General features: G+C 37.2%; 1 protein-coding gene across 2 annotated transcripts in view; it reads right to left on the reverse strand.

Moving 5' to 3' along the window:
* Nucleotides 1-2,374: 2,374 nt before the first annotated feature.
* Nucleotides 2,375-23,104, reverse strand: part of LOC139119139 (ADP-ribosyl cyclase/cyclic ADP-ribose hydrolase-like) — a 35,791-nt gene continuing 15,061 nt past the window's right edge. The window contains exons 2-9 of one of the 2 annotated variants that reach the window (XM_070682793.1): nucleotides 17,397-17,553; nucleotides 16,724-16,825; nucleotides 15,679-15,808; nucleotides 15,180-15,413; nucleotides 14,506-14,588; nucleotides 5,351-5,437; nucleotides 4,843-4,932; nucleotides 2,375-3,912 (exon numbers count right to left, since the gene is read on the reverse strand). In XM_070682793.1, coding sequence (XP_070538894.1) covers nucleotides 3,759-3,912; nucleotides 4,843-4,932; nucleotides 5,351-5,437; nucleotides 14,506-14,588; nucleotides 15,180-15,413; nucleotides 15,679-15,808; nucleotides 16,724-16,825; nucleotides 17,397-17,548 — 1,032 coding nt within the window. In that variant the 5' untranslated portion in view covers nucleotides 17,549-17,553 and the 3' untranslated portion in view covers nucleotides 2,375-3,758. The remainder of the gene's footprint in view (nucleotides 3,913-4,842; nucleotides 4,933-5,350; nucleotides 5,438-14,505; nucleotides 14,589-15,179; nucleotides 15,414-15,678; nucleotides 15,809-16,723; nucleotides 16,826-17,396; nucleotides 17,554-23,104) is intronic. The other variant, XM_070682794.1, reaches the window with a different exon arrangement.

Raw genomic sequence — 23,104 nt, forward strand, 5'->3', positions numbered from 1 at the left:
CCCCGTGATGAAAAAATTATTCGCGGTGTTTGTCGTTCAAAAATGCATAGACCCTAAAACGGATTTAGGGTCTATGAAAAATGATATAAAACTCAATTGCATTTGAATTGTGTAAAGCTTAAACTTGTGAATTTTCCTCTTTGTTGGCAAGTTTTGACAATTTATTAGCAATATATGTATTAATGAAACTCCAATCAGACGAACCATTTCTTGCTCTCAAAGTTTCAATCTGAATCTTCTGTTTTAATTGCAATTGTAATTACAATACTGTGATGATTTATTTAAGTGTAATAAAGAGTTCCCATGATGTTCAAACTGCACACTTGTGTGTTACCATTGCATTTTGTTGTGAGTGTACATGTATGTGTGGATGCATGTGCAAGCTTACATCCATATGCAAATATAAATTAATGATATGCAAATGATTATGCAAATTAGCCGCTAAGCTTTGGCGCTTTAACTGACCCTGCTCCCTCCCTTGAGGAGGAGAAGGGAAAAAAAATCCGCGTCGCCGCACCATTTTTTAAAGAAAGGCCTGACCAGAAACATTTCTTTTTTTTTTGGCCTAACTGTACCGTTAAATTCCGTAAACCGCCGACTACGAGTTCGCTGACCGTGTTATACCACGAATTTGCCGAGTTTTAGAGCCTTGTTTGCACGCCTAAGTTTTTATTTGTAATTTTAGTGCAGTGCAAGTTGAAACTTTGGCAGGAAAACATTGACGCGTTTTGACACCTTGTTGAACGAAAGTATAAAAAACTAACCCATGATTGGATAAAACAAAGTTGACATGTGTTGCTATTGTAGTGCGATGACGTGGTTGCGCACCTGGTTTGATTTGAATTGCATGAATTATGTTTGATTGATTGGTTGGTTGTATGAAGTAAAAAGGTGTTTGCAGATCGACGTTAGAGTCACGCTTTGCTCATTTGGGTCGAAAACTTTGAGCAGCATACACGCAATTGCCGAGTCGCTCTACGTATATCGATATGGCGGATGAAGTGCAAATGAAAGCTGTATCCGGTGCACTTCAACTACCAAAGCCAAAGATTGAAAAGAAAAGTCCTGCTGTCACGCCAGTACTAACGGCCACAATCGGGAGACCAAGCTACACAGCCACGTCAGAGAAAGGCGCAACAGAAACTGCAAGTACAAAAAAAATACGTGTAGATCCACAATGACTGTGGTACTGCGTGTGTGTTTGCCTGTAGCTAGATTTAACTTTACCAAAGGCGACTGAAATCTCCACATTCAGTGTTTGACAACTTACTTTGAAGTCTTAAATTTCAGCTTCGAATGATCGTGATAACAATAACCTTAACACATAATTGATATTTGCAATCAATACCGTTATTTCACGGTGACCTGTAATTGATTTTGAGATGTACAGTCGTGCAAATTTTTTCAGTCTGGTGATTCTTTTAAAGTGTCTTTACTCTGTACTTGATGATGACATAAATTTCTTCTGGTATAATGTCTCGCGTTTGTTTTTTTTTTACTCGTCGCCACGTGACTTTCTTTTGTTTAAAAAGTGTCCATTTTACAAGTTCTTTTGTTTAAAAGTGTCCGATTTACTAGTAAACTGGACAGTTTTTAACAAAAGAACTGTCCGATTTACTAGTAAATTGGACACTTTTAAACAAAAGAACTTGTAAATCGGACACTTTTTAAACAAAAGAAAGCCAGGTGGTATATAATAAAATATTCGGTTATGGAAATTAGAGAGCATGGCTAGAACAATGGGCACGAGGCGGAGAGTGGTATAACGTTTGGTAACAGTGATTGAGAGTTTGATTAAAACAAAATCGACCAACAGAACTTATCCAAGCTTTCATAGAAAAAGTCTACGCGACGACTTCCATTTTGGTGTATAAATGTGTTTTTGCATTGACGAAAATTACATCGACAGCAATAAGAGCGTCTGATGCTGAACAAAAGTGTTTATGTCGAGCTAGACATTTCAATAAAGTTTACCCTTTGGTAGGGTGCCGGACGAGTTATTGAATGATATGAATGAATCCGAGACCCGGTTGTGGCAAGAGTAGAGGATTCAGTTTTAAAAGGCAAGACTCCGGTATGATATTATGGTTTTAGCAAGACATTTTGCTTGCCATTGCTCAAGTAGGACAATGTATATGTAGTAGGTTATGAGTCCCTAAGCCTGCACATTGGATTTCTTGCCCATTGACTAACGGAGTAAATAAAATTTTAACGTTTTACAAAGTTAACATAAACGATTAAGTGAACTATTGAAAACACCTTTATGTCTATATAAGGTCTTCAGCTATTGTTACGGCTACACAGCAATGTCGGCTATTCACATCTTTGTCAGACAATGACATAGGAAAGGAAAGCGGACACATTTTAATTGATGTACTGTGATCATTTTCGTTTTATTGTGCTTTACGCTGGCAAGATCAAAGGGTTTCACACTGTAGATACAAAGAATGCGGATTACAGAAGAAATATGTTGTCGAGAACGTATTTGATTATCTTTTCTAATTTTCAAATGTTATTTTTTCTACCAAAGTAAAAATTTAGTTACTCCTGTCTTGCAGTCTGTTTTAAAATTTGGTAGTTTGCCACTGTTAAATTGTATTATTATGTTTACTCCTGTGTAGTATTGTGTTTCCATATGATATGAATTGCATTGACGTTACCGTACACAAGCACATAATTTGTGCTGCAATTTGTTTACAAACACGGTGTTTTCCATAGATTAGAACTCACAACATACGGCAGACAGTCACAAGCGGAAAGCCATAGACAGGACCGCTCGGCCAAATCCCCACTCTCAAAAAAGAGAGGTTCAATAACCGCGCTTAGTCGGTACAATTTTTCTGACTGAGACCCCTCCGCTCGCTGATCATGAAGGACTCACGCTTGTACACTCACTATCTCACATTGCACACACAAACTTTATAGGAGCGATGAATATATAGCTAAAATTGGGTGAAAGACAGCTTCGGGACAATTCTGTCCATCAGCAGAGCTATCAACCCAGGGTACAAAATACGTTGTTTTTAAAGTCGTTATATATGTTATTCTTCAGAGCTGGAAGGTAGTGGGACAACAAAAGCAAATATATCACCAGAAGCCTATCAAAAATAAAAACAGAAAACGCGGATTATTCATTTAAAATCCAGACCAAACTCCAGCTAATGAACATGTGGAATAATTGAGCAATAAACCACATCGACAGACAGGTACACCGCGAGACCGAGACTTTGACCAGTTCAACTTGAAGACATATCTGTAAGCGATAGCGAATGCATAATGAAATAAACTTGTCATTAAGTTGTATACCCATTGCTGAAGTGGTTTATTGCAATTATATCATAACATTGTATTTAAATCTTGAGTAAACTGTAAAAAAATAACAAAAAAACAACCATCATTTTCTCTAGTTCAGAGCTTATCGCAAATATAGCACTGTTGAATACGAGGCATAAAGTATTTTTCTTGTTTCGACCAATCAGATCACTGTATTGGCGCACGAATATACTTCTATGATGTAATTGCTAATGGCATAATATTTGTGTAGATAATAAACAGCGCAGGCCATAACGTACGCCATTTTATGTTATAGAGCTACATAATTGTATTAAATGCTTTTCAAAAATCTTAACGTATCGTATGGAAGCTGGTGAATTGCATTTCGAGAGTTAAACGAAAAATTGATATCATACTAACGAGAAACTATTTCGAGCGCAAATTTTGTGCAAGAAAAACTTATCAAAATGTACCCCCACAGGTTTTCATTGCTTGTTAATTTCTACAAAAGCACAAAATGTACAGATCAACAACATAGCAAAATTCAATCCGACAGAAGAAGCGGTGCAAGGAAAGTAACAGTTAGCAGTGTCTTCGATTGCTCTTCGGCCACCATGTTCATCCACGGCGTCGAATCCCCTGAAATAAAATAAAATAAAAGCGTGCCGTGGTGAATCCTAAAACTCCCAACAAAACAAGGCTAATTTAACCTGTTTATTTTTAACATTTTATCTCTTTATTGATATCTGTCTTTTTATCAAATTTCGTGGTGGGTTTCGCCGTCCTAGCAACATTTCTGAATATATACCATTGATTCAACAAGCTCATGCCGACAACATCTTCGTCGTTTTGTTATCTCTTTGATAAACTTTGCTGCCAATATACCATGACAATGCTGGAGGTAAAATATTATTGCAGCGGCTGTCTATTTGACTTTTGATCGCCATTTCGCCCTTTAGAGACGAAGACGTTTTCAAGAACTGCGGACCTAAGAATTGCTCACGTGCTGAATATTAACATGAAAAACTGTATTTTAAAAACTAAATTATAACAAATCCCACTTGCTTCCAGGCGGCAACTCGTTAATTTGCTATGACATTATTTCTAACTTATCATGACTGTGATTCGTCACATCTTTAAAAACAGTTACATAACTTTCAAGAAACATTAAAATGATATGATTTTCTATTTCTTGGACACAAGTATAGGTTTGACGAAATATATTAAAGCGCTCGACAGCTAGGTGGTGAACCCGTCGAATTCTGCTTTCGTATTACGACATTGCGATATACGTTATTTTCGCCGATTTTGAGCGAACTGTGGACGATATAAAGCAAACTTAGTAGTATCTGTTACCAAACTGCAATGTTTGGGTAATCCTACATGGAATACTTCACGATCTTTACGGTGAACCACTTTATTGTAAAATCTCTTTGAATAGCCTAGGACGATTACGTTTACCTTTTTTTCAATAACATATGAAACAGAATTTCATAAGGAGTAAATAGTTATGACAATTATGGTATAATAGCGACATGACAATTTCTTGACTAAAAATTCAATACTCACGTAAAGTTCTCACATGTAGAGCCGTGTTTGAACGTTTTGCTGATATTGATTTGGAGTTCCTTGATTGAGCCTGTACCACACGTTTCTATTCTGTATAAGGTAAATATAATTCGGTTCACGTCAACTTGCAGCTTTCGGCTACGTTTAAAACATTTTAATATAATATATTAAGGATTAAGAACCCTGCGCTAAACCCTTGCCCTGAACAGCAAAAGAGTGACTCTTCATTTCTGAGAAGGATAAACGCCTGAAGTATGAACTCGACAAAAAATCTAGAAATCAAAAACATTATCAGTTCACAAGAAAAATTGAAATATCAACTAAGAACATGGACAATTACTAGGAACCTAATTGATCTGCTTTGACTGTGGGAAAAAAGAGAGAAAACTGAACTTTTGAAAAGTGTTGGCGCTTTTTAAAAATCACTCATAACAAAGAAAAAATAGCAATGCTAACTGCACACATAGTTTAAGTACTTGATAAAATATCTCGGCCATATTAAACTTACATGTTTTTAGTCGAGTACATCACTAAGATGTGAATCGTTTTCACATTGTCTTTATTGAGATTTGGTAGTTCGTACAGCTTAAAATAACTGAAATAAAATCATACATTGAAAGGCTATTAGTAAATATGACCTCTTATTTCAATTGTTCACTCAAAAATACAATTACTCCGGGCAGTGTTGGATGTTCTGCAGTGAAGTATCAATTGGCCGATCACATCATCGCATACATTATTGTGACTATTCACAGCAGCGTAGAGTTTCGTCGATGGTACAGTAGCGAAAATATCATTTTCCCGACGATTTCAAACGCAATGTTGACAAATGCGAAGAAGATACACAATGCGATAGATCTGACGTCAATCTCTCACATTGTAATAAATCTGTCGCGATTCACGCAGTGTTGAGAAATTGACATATCGTGTGAAAGTCATTCTTTTAACTTGGCTATTTTGGGTACTCCTGCACGAAAGCGGTTACTGTGATATTTTTTATTTTACTTTAAGGATAACAAATTGAATATGAAAATAGCATGAAAGCGCCTCTAAGCGCCCCATTCAGTATTATTCCCCGTACATTAATATGGCACTACAGGTATCACAGACAATTCAAGATTAAAATAATAGTTTGGTTCACTTTTAGCTTGTCGTAGGTTGGATGAAAAAGAAGCTAAAACTCATGCAAATCACCCAATTTCCTGGCTTCTCTGTTCCCTAATTTCACGATTTCGAAAGAATTTAACTCAACTCTGGCCTGGTCAAATTTTCTGAAGTTTTCATAATATGTCCTTAAAACAGTATTTAACAAAACCACCTGTTAGTGTTTCAATAAAGTTCTTTTGAATAAGTGGCATTTTAATTTTCCTTATCTTGATTTTAATCACCTTTTGGAGTGTCAGTCAACCCATGCCAATTTAGAACGAGGATAGATAACGAAAAATAAAATTGTCGTTTTTTTCTGCATATACTCTCGTTTCAATTGAAATATTAAATTTTAGAAGTTGGTATCGAGTATTTTTATTTCAGTTAATTTTATCATTAATGCCAAAATTGGTGGTCTTTTACCGAATATACACCCCTTCATCCTTCGAGTAAATTATTGCTACAAAACTAAAATTTAAGTTCTCTGATTTTTCAATTGTATAGTAGGGTGGTTCCCTGCCATCGTTGATGTAAAATATTGATTTGAAGAAAATTATGTTGGCTACGTGTAGCTAAACCTTCATGATAGGCTCATTGACTCTCACAATCTACCAGATTAATACCTGAAGCATTATTTTTTGTAAATTGAAGGAGAAGTGTACCTTTTGTTTTTGTTTCTATTGAAAAATGTCAATTGTAAAATTGCGTGTAACAACCTTTTACAACGTATATGATTTGGAAAAAATATTTATAGTATCATAAGAGAAAGGAACCTACAGGAATTTCAGTGCAAATTATTGCATAGATTGTTACCCTTTAACAAGTATCTCTTCTTCTGGAAAAATTGATTCGATGGAATGTTCTATTTGTGAAGTAACTGACTCGTTAGGATAAAGATTTCTTTTTGTGATGTCGCTAAAGGACTATAGGCAATTATAACAGAGGTGATTTCGTTTTTTTAAACAGAGTTGTAACTTTGACCAGCTTAGATGCATTTTTTCACCTGCTCCTCTAGACCAGTGTCAGTCACAAATCTCGATGAAAACATTTTTTTAAAAACTTATATTGATCGGAAAATTGTCAATACATAAATATCAGATGATGGAGAATAAAATTCCCATAAGTGTAATGTTAAAAATTGAGATCGTTATGAGATACTAAACTGAACAAGAATTGAGAGAAAATGGAGAAGTTTAGTGGAAAATACGGCAAGTCCAATGTAACTTTGTTCTGGTGAACATTCTGCATATCAGTGATTGTGGATTTTTTTCGAAAGCTAATGTATTAGCTGTCTGGACTTCGTTTAATTAAAAGATAAAAAAAGAAAAAAAAGAAATGAGAACTCATTCGAGGGGGCGCTGATCCCAGCTGACATGACGTGTTTTGTTGCAGCTCTTCAGTTTATCGTTTTTAGCGGTTTTATTACCGTATTGTTTTTTCATGCTGAGTCTGTATCGTTACATCTCCATCTGTGCTAGCTGTCTATGTCGAGCCTGTTGCTGGTTATTTATTATTTTGACTATCTTTCTGGACCTTGTGTTCGTTGTCGGTCAGCATGGCGTTGACCAAGTCTTCTAGCACCTTGTTGTCAATGAGATGGAACAATACCACAGTGACGCAACAGGTTGCCAAAGCCACGCGAAAAATTAAACATGCAATTCATCCTCGTGGAAGCCGGAGTCCGTCATCGTGCAATAAGGCCTATTGAAAATATAGTATCGAATACTCGGACTGAAATCATCGAGCTGATCAGGAAATATTCTGTATTTTGGTGAATATCCCCCGTAATTCTTCAAATGAAACCAGACTGAGATTGAATGGTGCTCTATGCAATGCACGCCCTTTGATCAATAAGATTGGTATAATTGCTTCAACACTTATAGAAGAAAAACGTATTTTTCTCATGGTGACGGAGATGTGACTCAAGAACAAGGATGACCCTGTTATTGCAGAAATTTCGTCTTCCGTATCTGCTTTCTGTCCATCAACGGCCACGATCTAATCGCCGAGGCGGAGGTGTTGCACTTCTTTTACGGTCTAACTTGACAGTAACTGACAAAACCATTACGGGAAAGGTCCATTAACTTAGGAATACCCGACTTCCCTAGAGGATCAATTTCACAGTCCTGCCTTTCCTACAATGGCACTACAATGGCACCAGCTGGATTAGATAAACATAACAATGGAACATTCACACCTTGGGGATTTAAAGTCTTCTGTTTGTCACCCGAGTTGGTCAGGCAAGAACTCGGGTTTCAGGTACCATGCAAGTTAATGCAGCCTTCCCCTAATGAAATACATGCCTTTATTTCCTATGAATTCTTCATATTTGCCTATGATATGGTTTAGATGCTTACGTATGATCATAAATCCAAAGAAGGATTTCCTTCCAGAATTTTCAACTCTACTCGAAATCGTCGTTCCATCAACTGGACACAAGTTGATTGCCGGAAAATTCAATTTCATATGAATGATCCAGCGTCATCGGACACCGATAAACTCATTGATCTACTAAATTGAAAGAATCTTCAGCGGCATGGAAATCAACCAACCCGCGTGTCTGCACACTTTCTTGATCTGTAATAACACGTTCATCTGGTCGATTACTGGACGACGGTGGTGTTTGTCAAGTCAAGTTTGATCTTGAATTATGCCTTGATAATGTGCCTCAAATGATGAGGTTAAACATGTTGATCTTAAAATAATGAAAAGACCAAGGTCGTTCACTTTTCATCGCGATTTAAAAGAGATGTCACCAAATTAAACTTGATAGTCACAAGATCGGTAAAAGATCTTGGTGTTCTGCCTGATTCGAATGGTTCTAGGACAAGTCAAGTAAATGACACTTGTAAATCTGCCTGTTTTGCACTGAAAAAAATATGTAAAATTCGTTCTTTGATAGATACGCCAATCACAAAGAAATTAATACATGCATTTGTTACCTCACGACTGGACTATTGTAATACCCTGATGCATTCCTATTTATCAGCTTGAAAAACTCCAGTCGGTTCAAAATGCGGCCGTACGTCTCGTGAAACGCACTGAGATGTGAACACACCTAACCTGTTTTATTCTAACTTTATTTTTGCAAGTGAAAGACAAAATCAATTTCAGAATTGTGCTTATTGTGTTCAAATTATTTGTCCACCATATGAGAAATCGTTGGTGGACATAAATATACCGTAGCTCCCCGTTCATCTAACAGAATACTTTTTACCAGCCGTGACGCCAATGGAGCTTCAGTTAATTGTGCTTATCGTGCATTTTCAATTGCTGGTCCATTGTTGTGGAATTAGCTTTGTTTTGGTGCTCAGTCTTGGTCGGGTTTGTGAATCTTATAAACATGGTCTTAAAACTCATCTTTTAGGCAATGTAATATTACTTAGTCTGTAATTTTACATTGCTGGAATTGATTTGATATCATTTATATGTAATTTTATTGTAATGTAAAGAATACTGAGACATAGTTTTGTGCGCTTTCAAGCAATAAATATAATAATAATAATAATAATAATAATAATAATAATAATAATAATAATAATAATAATAATAATAATAATAATTATTATTATTATTATTATTATTATTATTATTATTATTATTGTACTTGGGCCTCAGCCCAAGTACATTTGTTTTCATTCCGTGGGAAAAAACTCTGTAAGGTATAACCATTTCTGGCTGAGACCAGGGAGGGCAAAATGTCTTGGCTTCATCTTTCTTGGCATAATAAATGGCGTAATGATGTTAACTGAATGGAAGTGCTGCTCTCAGCCAGTCTTGAATAAGTGAGATGTGAATATTAATGCTTCTCTATCTGAGTTTTTGCCACAAAATCTTCTGAATATAATCAAAATGTGCATCGAAATGCAACAATTAATGCACCCTCCGTTTCCTAGGCGATGGCACGACCCTTGCTACACCCACTGGACGAGCCAAAGTGGGAGGGGTAATTTCAGTTTGGTCGAACAAGAGGGCTCGAGACCAGAAGTTTAACATTTAAACTTGAAACATGTTTAATCGCTGACAAGATGTGGACTAGTGTTAATCAAAGCTGAAGAGTAAAAGGAAAGGTTTTATATCCCGGACACAATGAAAAACATTACGACTGGAAACTGTACCCCCAGTTGAGAATAGTAATGCCCACAGCGATGGAGAACACTTATCCTTGAGCTGAGAAAAACCAGACCATCATTTCGAAATAGAGCTGCAGATTCGAGAAGCTCGTTCAAAATAGCTAGGTACACCCCATAAAGGGGTGGTTTCGAGTTTTGAGGGCAAATTTCGCCTCCTTCATATAGAAATCGTACGTTTGTTTTCCAGGAGAACACACCATTTGACACAAAATTTGCATGTAAAGGGGTCGCCAGTAAGCACGTGGTCAAATCTGGCATAAGAAACAATATGAAATGTTGGGTAAAGCCAGTCCAAAATAAACTGATTTGAACTTTTGTGTTTTCTAATTTATACCACTGCAGTAACATTACCTTTTTTTGACAACATCACAAATGTAATACGTTTTGAAACTGAATACTCCGACGTATTGTGTGTCTCCTTTGCTAAAAAATACGGTATGCCGATTACCATGTAAGGAGATGATGACGTCAAGACAGATTTGAGTGCGTTTGGTCCTGGATGGTGCACGAAGTTTTGTCAAGGTGGCTTGTGTATTTATTTCCTAAATGGGAGAGATTAGGGTCGATCTAAACGAAGGCCGAAGAATGTTATGATACTCTGAGCGAGCTGAACTCTAACGCGAATGGTTGGATAATTTGGAGGATGTCTAGAATGATCTCGTCTCATTAAGATTGTTTGTCGGTCAGTATTGAATTCCAACTGCGTCACAAGTTTGCGAAATGAGTATTCCGTCGAACGGTCAACGAACGATATTTTAGAAATCTGGAGACATGGCACATCGCATTTTTATTTTAGTATTTTATATTATACGAAAGATTTAAGAAGCAATGATTTTGTCGAAAATTCTGAAAAAAATACAGGAAGATTTGATCGCGAACACATTTTCACTTGGGGTCAACTAGCCCTGCGAACGATGCTGTGTGTTCCGCTATACGCGCTACAGCTAATCGCCCCGCTCACCACAGCCCTGCAAAGACCCGTACGTAGGGTCGGTGACTTCAAATCCATTTTGGGACTTGACGTAAAAAGCCAAATTACTGCCGAAATTCAGCGTTCTTGGGCCCAAGTCGTATCCCAGCCTACCTCAGCTACTCGATCGCTTCCAAAAATGACAGTCTTTTATTCACTTCTCGTAAATAACCGTCGATGTCGGCAACTCTCTCGCTAGCCCTGCGTACGATGCTGTGTGTTAGCTGTAGCACATAGCATCGTACGCAGGGCTAGGGGTCAACATGGGGTCGCAGCCATGTTGCCTCAAAACTTATTTCTGTCTGCACTCAAAACTCAAAAATGTCGGATATGAACCTGAAAAATCGATGCAATTTTGTCAAACTTCGGCGAAATTTCAGCCTATAGACAAAATTTCATCTAGGTAAGGTAAATTTACTGAAATTTGATCGACAAATAATCGTGAGCTTGAACGTGACAGCTCGCCTTCTCCGAGAAGTCAAGCATCCAGCTGCCCATACACAGTTGCCCATATGGCCAGGTTTATGAGATTGTTTTCAAGCGACGGCGGCAGACCGTACGGGGCTCTGGATATGAACCTACCGCCAGTGTAGCTGTAATAACTGTTGCGTTGTTTTTAGTGCCCACGGACGAAGTCCTGGGGGGGTTATAGGTTTGGTCATGTCAGTCCGTCTGCCGTCCGTCCGTCCGTTCACGCAGATATCTCAGACATGCCCTGGTCAATTTCTTTCAAACTTTGCACAAGAATAGTACCCAACCCCCTACAGATGCACGTCGATTTGTTTCACAATGCGATCGAATTTAACCGTGTTAGAGGACTTTTTAGTTTACACCTCCATAGACTCCCATGTATAAGGCCTAGAAAAATAAAAATTTAGTTTCTCATCGTATTCATATTGCCTAAAGGATGCAGTGACACAGTTTTTTGTCCCCACGGATAAAGTCCAGGGGGCTTATAGATTGGGTCATATCCGTCCGTGAGTCCATCAGTGAGTCCATCGGTTCACGCAGATATCTCAGACATTTTGACAAAATATCATGTGACCTTGGTGACCTTTGACCTCAAATATACATTATTGTCCATGACTCAGTAACCACAAGTGCTAAACCTTTCATATTTGGTATGATGGGACACCTTATGACGCCACATATTGTACCCCATTATTTATGCGCATATCTAATTTTGAGCGAGCCAATAGAGCTAGAGGTCTGATTTTTGGTATATAGGGATAACTTAACAATATAATTTGTTTGACAAAACGTCACGTGACCTCAATGACCTTTGACCTCAAATATACATATTTGTCCACAACTCAGTAACCACAAGTGCTACACCCTTCATATTTGGTATGATAGGACACCTTATGACACCATATATTGTACCTCATTAATTATGCGCATATCTTATTTTGAGCGAGCCAATAGAGCTAGAGGTCTGATTTTTGGTATATAGGAATAACTTAGCAATACAATTATTATGACAAAATGTGACGTGACCTCAATGACCTTTGACCTCAAATATATATATTTGTCCACAACTCAGTAACCATAAGTGCTACATCCTTCATATTTGGTATGATAAGACACCTTATGACACCACATATTGTACCTCATTAATTATGCGCATATCTAATTTTGAGCGAGCCAATAGAGCTAGAGGTCTGATTTTTGGTATATAGGAATAACTTAGCAATACAATTATTTTGACAAAATGTGACGTGACCTCAATGACCTTTGACCTCAAATATATATATTTGTCCACAACTCAGTAACCACAAGTGCTACACCCTTCATATTTGGTATGATGGGACACCTTATGACACCACATATTGTACCTCATTAATTATGCACATATCTAATTCTGAGCAAGCCAATAGAGCTGGATGTCCGATTTTTGGTATATAGGGATAACTATAGGGTAGAAATCTAAATGTGCCCATCTAAATATTAGACATCTACCATCGAGAACAAAAGAAATTTGCTGTAATTTGAATATTTAAGGAGTTTAAGCAATTTCCACTATAAATAAAGAACCCCTGCCTCAAACTCCACAAACGTTGCTAGACATATTTTGCCGTTGTCATGCCATTGCTTCGTTTAATAACCAGTTAATCAAATGCCTAATTGACAGGAGGAAATTCAAGACCATATTTGAATAGTAGTATATATTGTCCTCAAAATTACTCTATCACGGCCCAAGTACTCATTGCCTTCAGCAATACTGCCTTGTTATTATTATTATTATTATTATTATTATTATTATTATTATTATTATTATTATTATTATTACAAGTTTAGGGGCTATAAGTATTATATAGAAATCTAAAAAACAATTCATTGAAGCTGTGGGACTTCTGAAAAAAGGTGTTGTTACTCCTGAATGGTTGCAATGGAAACATCTCACATTAAAATGAGTGTGATTTTTTTGGTGTGCTAACCAGAAAACCCCTTATTATCAATTTTTTACATCAATTAATAGTTCTTTAATAGGAATTAGGGAAAAAGTAACATTTTCAATCCCAAAATAGTTACTATGGCAACTCGAAACATTAAAATAAGTCTGACATTTGTGTTCTCTGACCCGAACTTCCCCACTAGATAATTTTCATATCAATCAAAGTAACTTTTCATGGGATATTAGAAAAACTGAAATTTTCAACACCTAAAATGGTTACCATGGAAACATGGGCCAGTGAAATCGATATCATATTTGGTCCTTTCGACCCAAATACCCTTATGGTGAAATTTTCAGGGAAATTAAACCTATTATTATTATTATTATTATTATTATTATTATTATTATTATTATTATTAAAGCGGTCTCACTGGCGAAGGTTTAATTTTTTTACCACCACGTATATTGCCCACAGGCAAAGACAATTTTAGGTAAAAAGATGACACGTGTATCACAGTTTTTTTTTAACTTTTTTTTCGTTTTCCTAAACTAGAGAGGTGTGGACTGTAAAGGTAAAAGAGACACATCCCTAAAGTAAATCCAGATCAATATTTACATGCGATAATATGTACAACAATATTATTTGTTTCATCCAAGAATGTCAGAAGATCAACTGATTCAGAAGATTGAATATTCTTGGCGTTTTTAAGAATGCAGGTGACTACGAAAATGCTCATAACTTGAAAGATTATTTCGCGCTTGTAATAAGTTACGGCGCAGGAAATAGGTTTATTTTCCAGCAGATGGGAATATTCATGATAAAATGTAACCTTTACAGTAGCAGAGTTTGAAGCCTTGCCCAGCCACTCGTGACTTGCCTTATACACTTGCATACAAGATGGTATAACCCCTAAAGTAATTGCCTTTTTTTTCAAAATTGGAAATTAGAGCGATTCCAGCAAATGTGTCTTTGGTCAGCCACTAAGAGCCACGAATTCGGAACATAAACTTGAACATACCTTTTTGAGTGAAAAGCTTTCTCGCCATCTTCTTTGGCACCGTCCAACAGCACTCGCACGTCACCAGTTGCTAGCTTTGCAAACTTGTGAAAAATAATAAAATCAATCTAATTTTAATAGGAAAATGGGGAAATTAACCATAAGCTACTTTATGTCGATCTTCACATTGAGAGAAGCAGTTGTCAGCCACTAAGGTAAGGTGTTAGAGAATAATGCTCTAACAAGTTAATGAAGGTTGGAGAGAAACAATTATATATTTTATTTTGGTTTGATTCATGATTTTAATCACATGAAATGACAAATTGAAATATGAACGTTGCGTATTTATTATCGTATTTACCAGGACTATATCAATAATCGTCCGACAATTTTGATGTTTGGATATGTGTCCTTCTGGCACCAGCAGTTCACGAATATAAATCAAAGAGAGCATATTGCACCGTCATATGTTGGTTTTTAAAGTCGGAGAATAATGCACCTCCCTTTTCAAAAGTGTGCTCCATAATGTTCATTATTACGTAACAATCCAGACAATGGGAACTTTGTTGTCATGTTCAAAGACTAAGATATCATGCCTTCTTATAAAGGTTAACAAGCGAATTAACTGTTTGTAAATACCTATATTTTTCAAAGTAATACATGCAGATTGTTTGCTGTCTATGATATTTGCTCACCTCAATGGATGCTTGCTGCCAGAAAGCGCACTTGGCATTACTTTCAGGATCTGGATGGTGGCAGGCATTTCTATCGGGGCATTCATCGTAATTGATGCCCGGATCTTCAGGCTTACCACACCATGCAACGATTCTGTCCAATACATTGCCAGTCAAAGTATGCTCTAAGGTTACATATGGAATTTTAACGTCGTGACTTTCATCGTAGGGTCCATCGCCCGAATAGAACAGTGTCTGAAAAGCAAAAACAATTAAATACTCTGATGTTGCAATACTTGTTTCGTGTATCTGGTCATTTACCTTTAGAAATAAAAAAATCAAGGTAAGTTTGCGATAAGGAAATAATATTGTACCTTATAATTAATTTTTATTATGTACATGCGATAAGGAAATAATATTGTATCTTATATAATTAATTTTTATTATGTACATACATTGTGACGGAATTCCATCCTATTAAAATACCATTTCAGGATTTATTCTTTTATGCGCAACTTACCTTTCCATAGGGTACTTCGTGTTTAGCCTCATTACAGTAAGTTTCGTACTCATTCTTCTCAATGCATGGCTTCTTGTATGCAAAAGCTCGGAAGAACGTATTCCATAGCTCATCGCAATCCTTGCCGTTGCTGAAAGTACGGTGCAAATGACAGTTTATCATCGATTAAAAATTCAAGAGAAAATTATTTTGAAATCATGTGTATGCATGTGTCAGTTATTTCTGCGGTGAGCATATGACTTTCCCTCTCTGCCCATATAAAAAAAACGAATCAAATGATACAGAAAATGACTTCAATGGATGCAACTGTCTGTTTAAGACACTTTGGCCCTTCGTAAGAATCGCTAATCCGATCTCGATGTGCCAATGCCATATTCGCCAAAACAGGAATGTTTTCAGTACAGGCTTCATCAACAAGAACGGTAACAACGTCATCGAACTATTGAAGTTTGTCTTCTTCGGGATATTAAAGGTAAATGTGAATTATGTTTAAAGACGTTATAGAGGGGTCGTGATTAAAAAAGGAAAGAATAAAATTCAGAGGTAACCGTTAGGCAATGTTTGGTAATAGAAAAAAAACATCTACATTTACCGATATTTGAACAAGGATGGGCGCCATCCAGCTGTTCAATGCAGGTGAAAAAAATACCATATTTCGATTTTCGAAAATTTAAGACGAAAAATTTTCCTTACTCCAAGAACTTGAATATGAGCCCTACAAGCGTTAGAACAGAATAGTATTCGAAAAATTTGAGTTCAAATGTACCTTTGTCTGATGACGGCTTTCCTGGATCGCACAATTCTTAACTGGCACGTGTTGATAGTGGATATGAATGTAACAGTTCTTTCTTCATATAGTATTGTAAGCTTTACTGCTTTATAACTTTGTATCATTCATTTTCCAGGAGTCTATTACATTGGTAGTGACCCTTAAATGCCACTCACTCAGCAACTTCAATGAGTGAGTTGTGTCTTTGGTAGCATTACATTTTGAATAATTTTCATGTACAGGGTATGTTCCATAACTTTTAAAGAGTAAGCGTACCTCATCTCACATTCATTTATATGATTTTTACATCTTGTTCTAAAGATATCTTCAAAGTTGTCCGGCGTTTTCTGTTCTTTTTCCGTTGCACTACAGAATTGTCTGGAATGACAGGATTAATTTTAGCGAATATCATGAAACTCTATCACTATTTTATAATGGTAACCATTCTTTTAAAAATTACGACGGGGGAAAAAGTAACTTTATCTAGCGAGGGACGTGTATGACATTGCCTGTTTTCGTCTTGAAACTTGACGGTATATTGTTACGAGTGGCGGGATTCAAGGCAAGGGGATAGCAGTCGATAAAGTGTCATACACTTATACAACAGTACCGCTGCAGACAGGTGTACACGAGATTTGGGTCAATGTGCTATAATAGCCGAGCTGCTAGGGTCGAAGTCAGAAAAATTGTAACAACTTAGCTCTCTTTGAAAGTGGGGATTACAACGAGCAGTTTTATCTGTGGCATGTCTGCTAGGTGATGGGTGCTGTACATTGTGAACCCTATTGAAATTTTACCGTATTATATGGACTTGGGCCAAAATATCTGTAATCTATGTAGAGAATTTCACTAGAGAAACATCATATAAGAATCAGTTTTAAAAATCGAACTCAGTGGAACTTTGTAACACTGACAATTGAAATGCTAAAACCATATAAAAGTTTCTCACCTGACGTCATAGACACTTGTCACACTCTTGACACTCTTGACACTCGACGGAAATTCACAATCATTTCTTCTCGTCGTGCAAATCTGGATTTGTCCATTGATAACAAGGTTTAAAAGCAATAAAACACGCATCTTTGTCACTCCTCTCATCATTGCCACTGAAAAGTCAAAATATTGCCGTCGAGAAGTGAATTTGCAAAGATAAATAATTTCTACGAATGCAGCGTTTTGCACAGGTTATAAAATCGAGGAACCACGTGAACGTAAAGTCGAACGTGAGAGTCAAAGCGCTCCAGGGATTGCATAATCGAAGTGTTAAGAGCCTCTATCCATATAGAGGATATCCGTATCTCACTTTCCTGCTAAGTGACACCTCAGGCAATAAAGTTACTGCTATAGCTATCAAATTGAAACTGTGATACTATTTTGCTCGCTGGCCATAAAGATGAAACCCTATGTAAACCATCAACATCAAACATCAACATCAGCTCGTTGATTAATAAGCATAAGACATGTGTCTCAAGCCGCTCATCCAGTAGTTCTCACGTAGATTGGAAAAAGTGCGCTCTCTCTCTCTCTCTCTCTCTCTCTCTCTCTCTCTCTCTCTCTCTCTCTCTCTCTCTCTCTCTCTCAATTTGTTGCTTCAACGGTTGCATTCAATTATAATTTTCAGCAGAACGGATTAAATGATAAACAATTGTCAGAATCGGTGATGATATTTGCATATGCCTTCATCATCATACCGTTTTATGGCATCAATGTAGGCAGTTACTGTACAAAATTTCAGCACGATATGTTATTACTAGGGAAAGTTTCATGTTTTACATGTATGGGAAAAATCTCCCTGCACATCAGTTAAAAGAAATGATAATGAACCGGTTTATTTTGCATAAATAAATACTCTCTCGTAACAATAAATGTCTTGAGTTACTAAGAGTATCTATGACTACAATGCTAATCATTTTCAGTATCCGATTACTTTACAGAAAACTACATGAGACAGCGACACGCTGGTAGTTAGTCGACAGCGAATTGAGTTGTGTATAAGCTTTCGTAAAGCTGCTAATAAATGTATTAATCAAAGTGAGACTGAGTGGACACCGTGGGTCATCAGTATGTATTAGGGAGATGGTGCAGTGGCAAAGAGTGTGAAATTTTCAGAAGAGTACTTTCAGAATGTGCTTTGGAATACAATTCAGAATAACATTCAGACACTCACTATGTGAGATAATATTCTGTATATTCCAGAAGAGTACTTTCAGAATGTGCTTTGGAATTAACCAAACTTACTAAACTTTTACCATAGTTATGCTATAGGGTAACAAGTCATTGACAATGACATAGTCCCCACTTGTAATAGGAGTATTAGTCTTGATAAGCAGGGAAATGAGGTCATTAAGAAGTATCACTTGAGTGTATATGTTCAGATCTATGGACACATAGGTCTATGTCATTGTTCCCAATTTGAAACAAAAGGCATGTCTAAGTTATGGTTCTAAAGAGGGAAAAAAGATCAGACCTCTATCTGTATTGGCCTGCCAAGAAATACATATGTGCATAACAAATGAGGTACAAGATGTGACATCTTAAGGTCTATTATCCTATCAAAATTGAAGCGTAAAGAACTTGTGGTTACTGAGTTATGCATATATATGCATATTCAAGGTCAAAGGTCATCAAGGTCACGTGACATTTTAAAAATAAAACAATGTACTGCTAATTAATCCATATATGCCAAAATTCAAAACCTCTAGCTCTATTGGCGTACCCAGAATTATATATGGGCATAATTAACGAGGTAAAGCATGTGTTGTCATAAGGTCTCCCATCCTACTAAATATAAAAGACATAGCACTTATGGTTACTTATTTATTGACATAATCGTGTATTTTAGGTAAAAGTTTATCATGACATTTTGTCAAAATTTTCTATCCTATAGTCTATCCCTATATACTAAAAATCATATATTTACCTCTATTGGCTTGCTCAAAATTAGATATGCACATAATTAATGAGGTACAATATGTGGCGTCATAAGGTGTCCAATCATACCATATATGAAGGGTGTGTAGCACTTGTGGTTCCTGAGTTATGGACAAATATGTATATTTGAGGTCAAAGGTCACCGAGATCACGTGACATTTTGTCAAAAAAAATTGTATTGCTAAGTTATCCGTACATACAAAAAATCAGACCTCTAGCTCTATTGGCTTGCTCAAAATTAGATATGTGCATAATTAATGAGGAACAATATGTGGCGTCATAAGGTGTCCCATTATACCCATATATGAAGGGTGTAGCACTTGTGGTTACTGAGTTTTGGACAAATATGTATATTTGAGGTCAACGGTCACCAAGGTCACGTGACATTTTTTCAAAAATTGTATTGCTAAGTTATCCCTATATACCAATAATCAGACCTCTAGCTCTATTGGCTCGCGTAAAATTAGATATGCGCATAATTAATGAGGTTCAATATTTGGCGTCATAAGGTGTCCCATCATACCAAATATGAATGGTGTAGCACTTGTCGTTACTGATTTTTGGACAAATATGTATATTTGAGGTCAAAGGTCATTGAGGTCACGTGACATTTTTTCAAAATAATTGTATTGCTAAGTTATCCCTACATACCAAAAATCAGACCTCTAGCTCTATTGGCTGGCTCAAAATTAGATATGTGCATAATTAATATGTACAATATGTGGCGTCATAAGGTGTCCCATCATACCAAATATGAAGGGTGTAGCACTTGTGGTTACTGAGTTATCGACAAATATGTATATTGAGGTCAAAGGTCACTGAGGTCACTTGACATTTTTTCAAAAAAAATTGTATTGCTAAGTTATCCTTGTTATGTAGGTCATTTCCCCCACACTCATCATGACCTGAGTTCAATTAGTCTAGAACATTCTCAAGGTCACTACCCTCAATGACCTCACAACCTTGAATTCAATTAGTCATGTTTGGAATGTTCTGGAAATTTAATTAGTTGTGTAAGAGAGATAATTTTAGAACAGTAATTAGCATGTCAATAAAAGTTCTAGATTGTTCTTATATGCCCTTATGTAAACCCATGTGTATAAAAGGGACGTGCACAGCTTCCAGTCAGACTTTGGGATCGTGTCTCTTGTGTGTTACTAAACTCCAGCAGTAGTCATTCTCAAGACTTTTCAAGACCTTCCTGCCAAGCTGGATTTATACTGTGGACTTTGTGAAGCTTCAAGCCTGCAAGCCAAAGGACTGTTCATTCATCCGACTGACTGTTACAACTCTGAGACTGGAGCTTTGCCGTCCCAGCTGAGATAAGTAGTCTGTACACTTTTAAAGCTTGTACTCTATCCCTGACTTAGCAATTAGTTTTATTTTTGTAATAAATTTTGTTTAAACGTTAACTGCTGAGTTCACCCTTTTGTTCGTTTTCTCTGCACGTAACATGCCTATATACCAATAATCAGACCTCTAGCTCTATTGGCTCGCGTAAAATTAGATATGCGCATAATTAATGAGGTTCAATATGTGGCGTCATAAGGTGTCCCATCATACCAAATATGAAGGGTGTAGCACTTGTGGTTACTGAGTTTTGGACAAATATGTATATTTGACGTCAAAGGTCATTGAGGTCACGTGACATTTTTTCAAAATAATTGTATTGCTAAGTTATCCCTATATACCAAAAATCAGACCTCTAGCTCTATTGGCTCGCTCAAAATTAGATATGCGCATAATTAATGAGGTACAATATGTGGCGTCATAAGGTGTCCCATCATACCAAATATGAAGGGTGTAGCACTTGTGGTTACTGAGTTATGCACAAATATGTATATTTGAGGTCAAAGGTAATTGAGGTCACGTGACATTTTGTCAAAAAAATTGCATTGCTAAGTTATCCGTACATACCAAAAATCAGACCTCTGGCTCTATTGGCTTGCTCAAAATTAGATATGCACATAATTAATGAGGAACAATATGTGGCGTCATAAGGTGTCCCATCATACCAAATATGAAGGGTGTTGGCATTAGTGATTACTGAGTTATGGACAAATATGTATATTCGAGGTCAAAGGTCACCAAGGTCACGTGACATTTTGTCAAAGCGTCTGAGATATCTGCGTGAACGGATGGACTCACATGGATGGACTAACGGACTGACATGACCCAATCTATGAGCCCCCGGACTTTTATTTGTGGGGACTAATAACTGTGTCACTGCATCCTTTTTGCAATATGAATACGATGAGAAACTAAATTTTATTTTTCTTGGCCTTATACATGGGAGTCTATGGACTGTCTTATACATGGGAGTCTATGGACTGCCTTATACATGGGAGTCTATGGACTTCCTTATACATGGGAGTCTATGGACTGCCTTATACATGGGAGTCTATGGACTGCCTTATACATGGGAGTCTATGGAGGTGAAAACTAAAAAGTCCTCTAACACGGCCAAATTTGATCGCATTGTGAAACAAATCGACGTGCACCGTATGAGGTAGAGTACTATCCTCGTACAAAGTTTGAACGAAATCGCTCCAGGCGTCTCTGAGATATCTGCGTGAACGGACGGACGGACGCACGGACGGACGCACGGACGGACGGACATGACCAAACCTATAAGTCCCCCCGGACGGTGTCCGTGGGGACTAATTAAGTATGTGTACAGTCACAGATATAGCCCTATGGCAAAAAAGTCATAAAATATGCAAATGAGCAATTAATTAATAAGCCACACCCACCAAAATCTAATCAGATCTAAGTCTCATCATGATAATACCAAATACCAAATTGCATGACATTGGACCTAAGGGTTCTTAAGTTATGAGTGGAACAAAATCTGTCTACGGACGGACGGACGGACGGACGGACGGACGGACACACACACAGACATTGTGGCGACAAAGGACACCTTTGGTGCTTCGCACCATGGTGTCCAAAAACGACATCGACCCCGTCGTATTTCATGACATGGTGGCAGCGTTGAACTACTGGACACCAAGAGTAAAGGAAGACCTAAATGGAAGCACAAACGAACATCGAGTCTCCTGAAAACTTCAGCTTCAAGGCCTCAGGGTGACAAGAATGGAATCAACACTTTGCAAGATACCTGCTTATATCCAAGCTAAATAAATAAGAGGGAGAAATCCACGTAAATTGTCTTATCTATCAAAGGGGAGCAGAAGCAGAGAAAATCCTCACACGATTCAAATTCGATGCAGAAGCAGATACGACTAAGAGAAAGTCTTCAAGAAATTTGTTGTGCACTTTGTTCCCAGAAACAATGTTGTCCATGAAAGGGCACATTTCCTCCCTCACATACAAAAAGAAGAGAAAACAGTTGAGGCATACGTGGGAGATCATTACCATACAGTCATCAAATGTGAGTACATTCACAGGACTCAGGAAACTACACTCTAAACCTTACATAACGGTAATGAGGCTGTGGACATGCAATGTATTCTTAAACAGTGACCCACCAAGTAGCAGGACAAGGAAAGGTCCACGCTTTGGATGAAGTTGCACAGAAAGGAAAAGCAAATTTCGGTCTGCTAAGAACCCCAGTAGAAGTAAAAAGGAAGAAAATAACAGAGGTGCCTGCACTAGCTGTGGCCGTAAACACGAGAAGGGTGATTGCCCATCCAGCCAATGAATATACGGATAGTTTTCAATCGGATTCGAACCCACAACATACGGCATCAGTCGCCTAGCTGA

The sequence above is a fragment of the Ptychodera flava genome, chromosome 19 (genome assembly GCF_041260155.1).
Source record: "Ptychodera flava strain L36383 chromosome 19, AS_Pfla_20210202, whole genome shotgun sequence".
NCBI lineage: Eukaryota > Metazoa > Hemichordata > Enteropneusta > Ptychoderidae > Ptychodera > Ptychodera flava.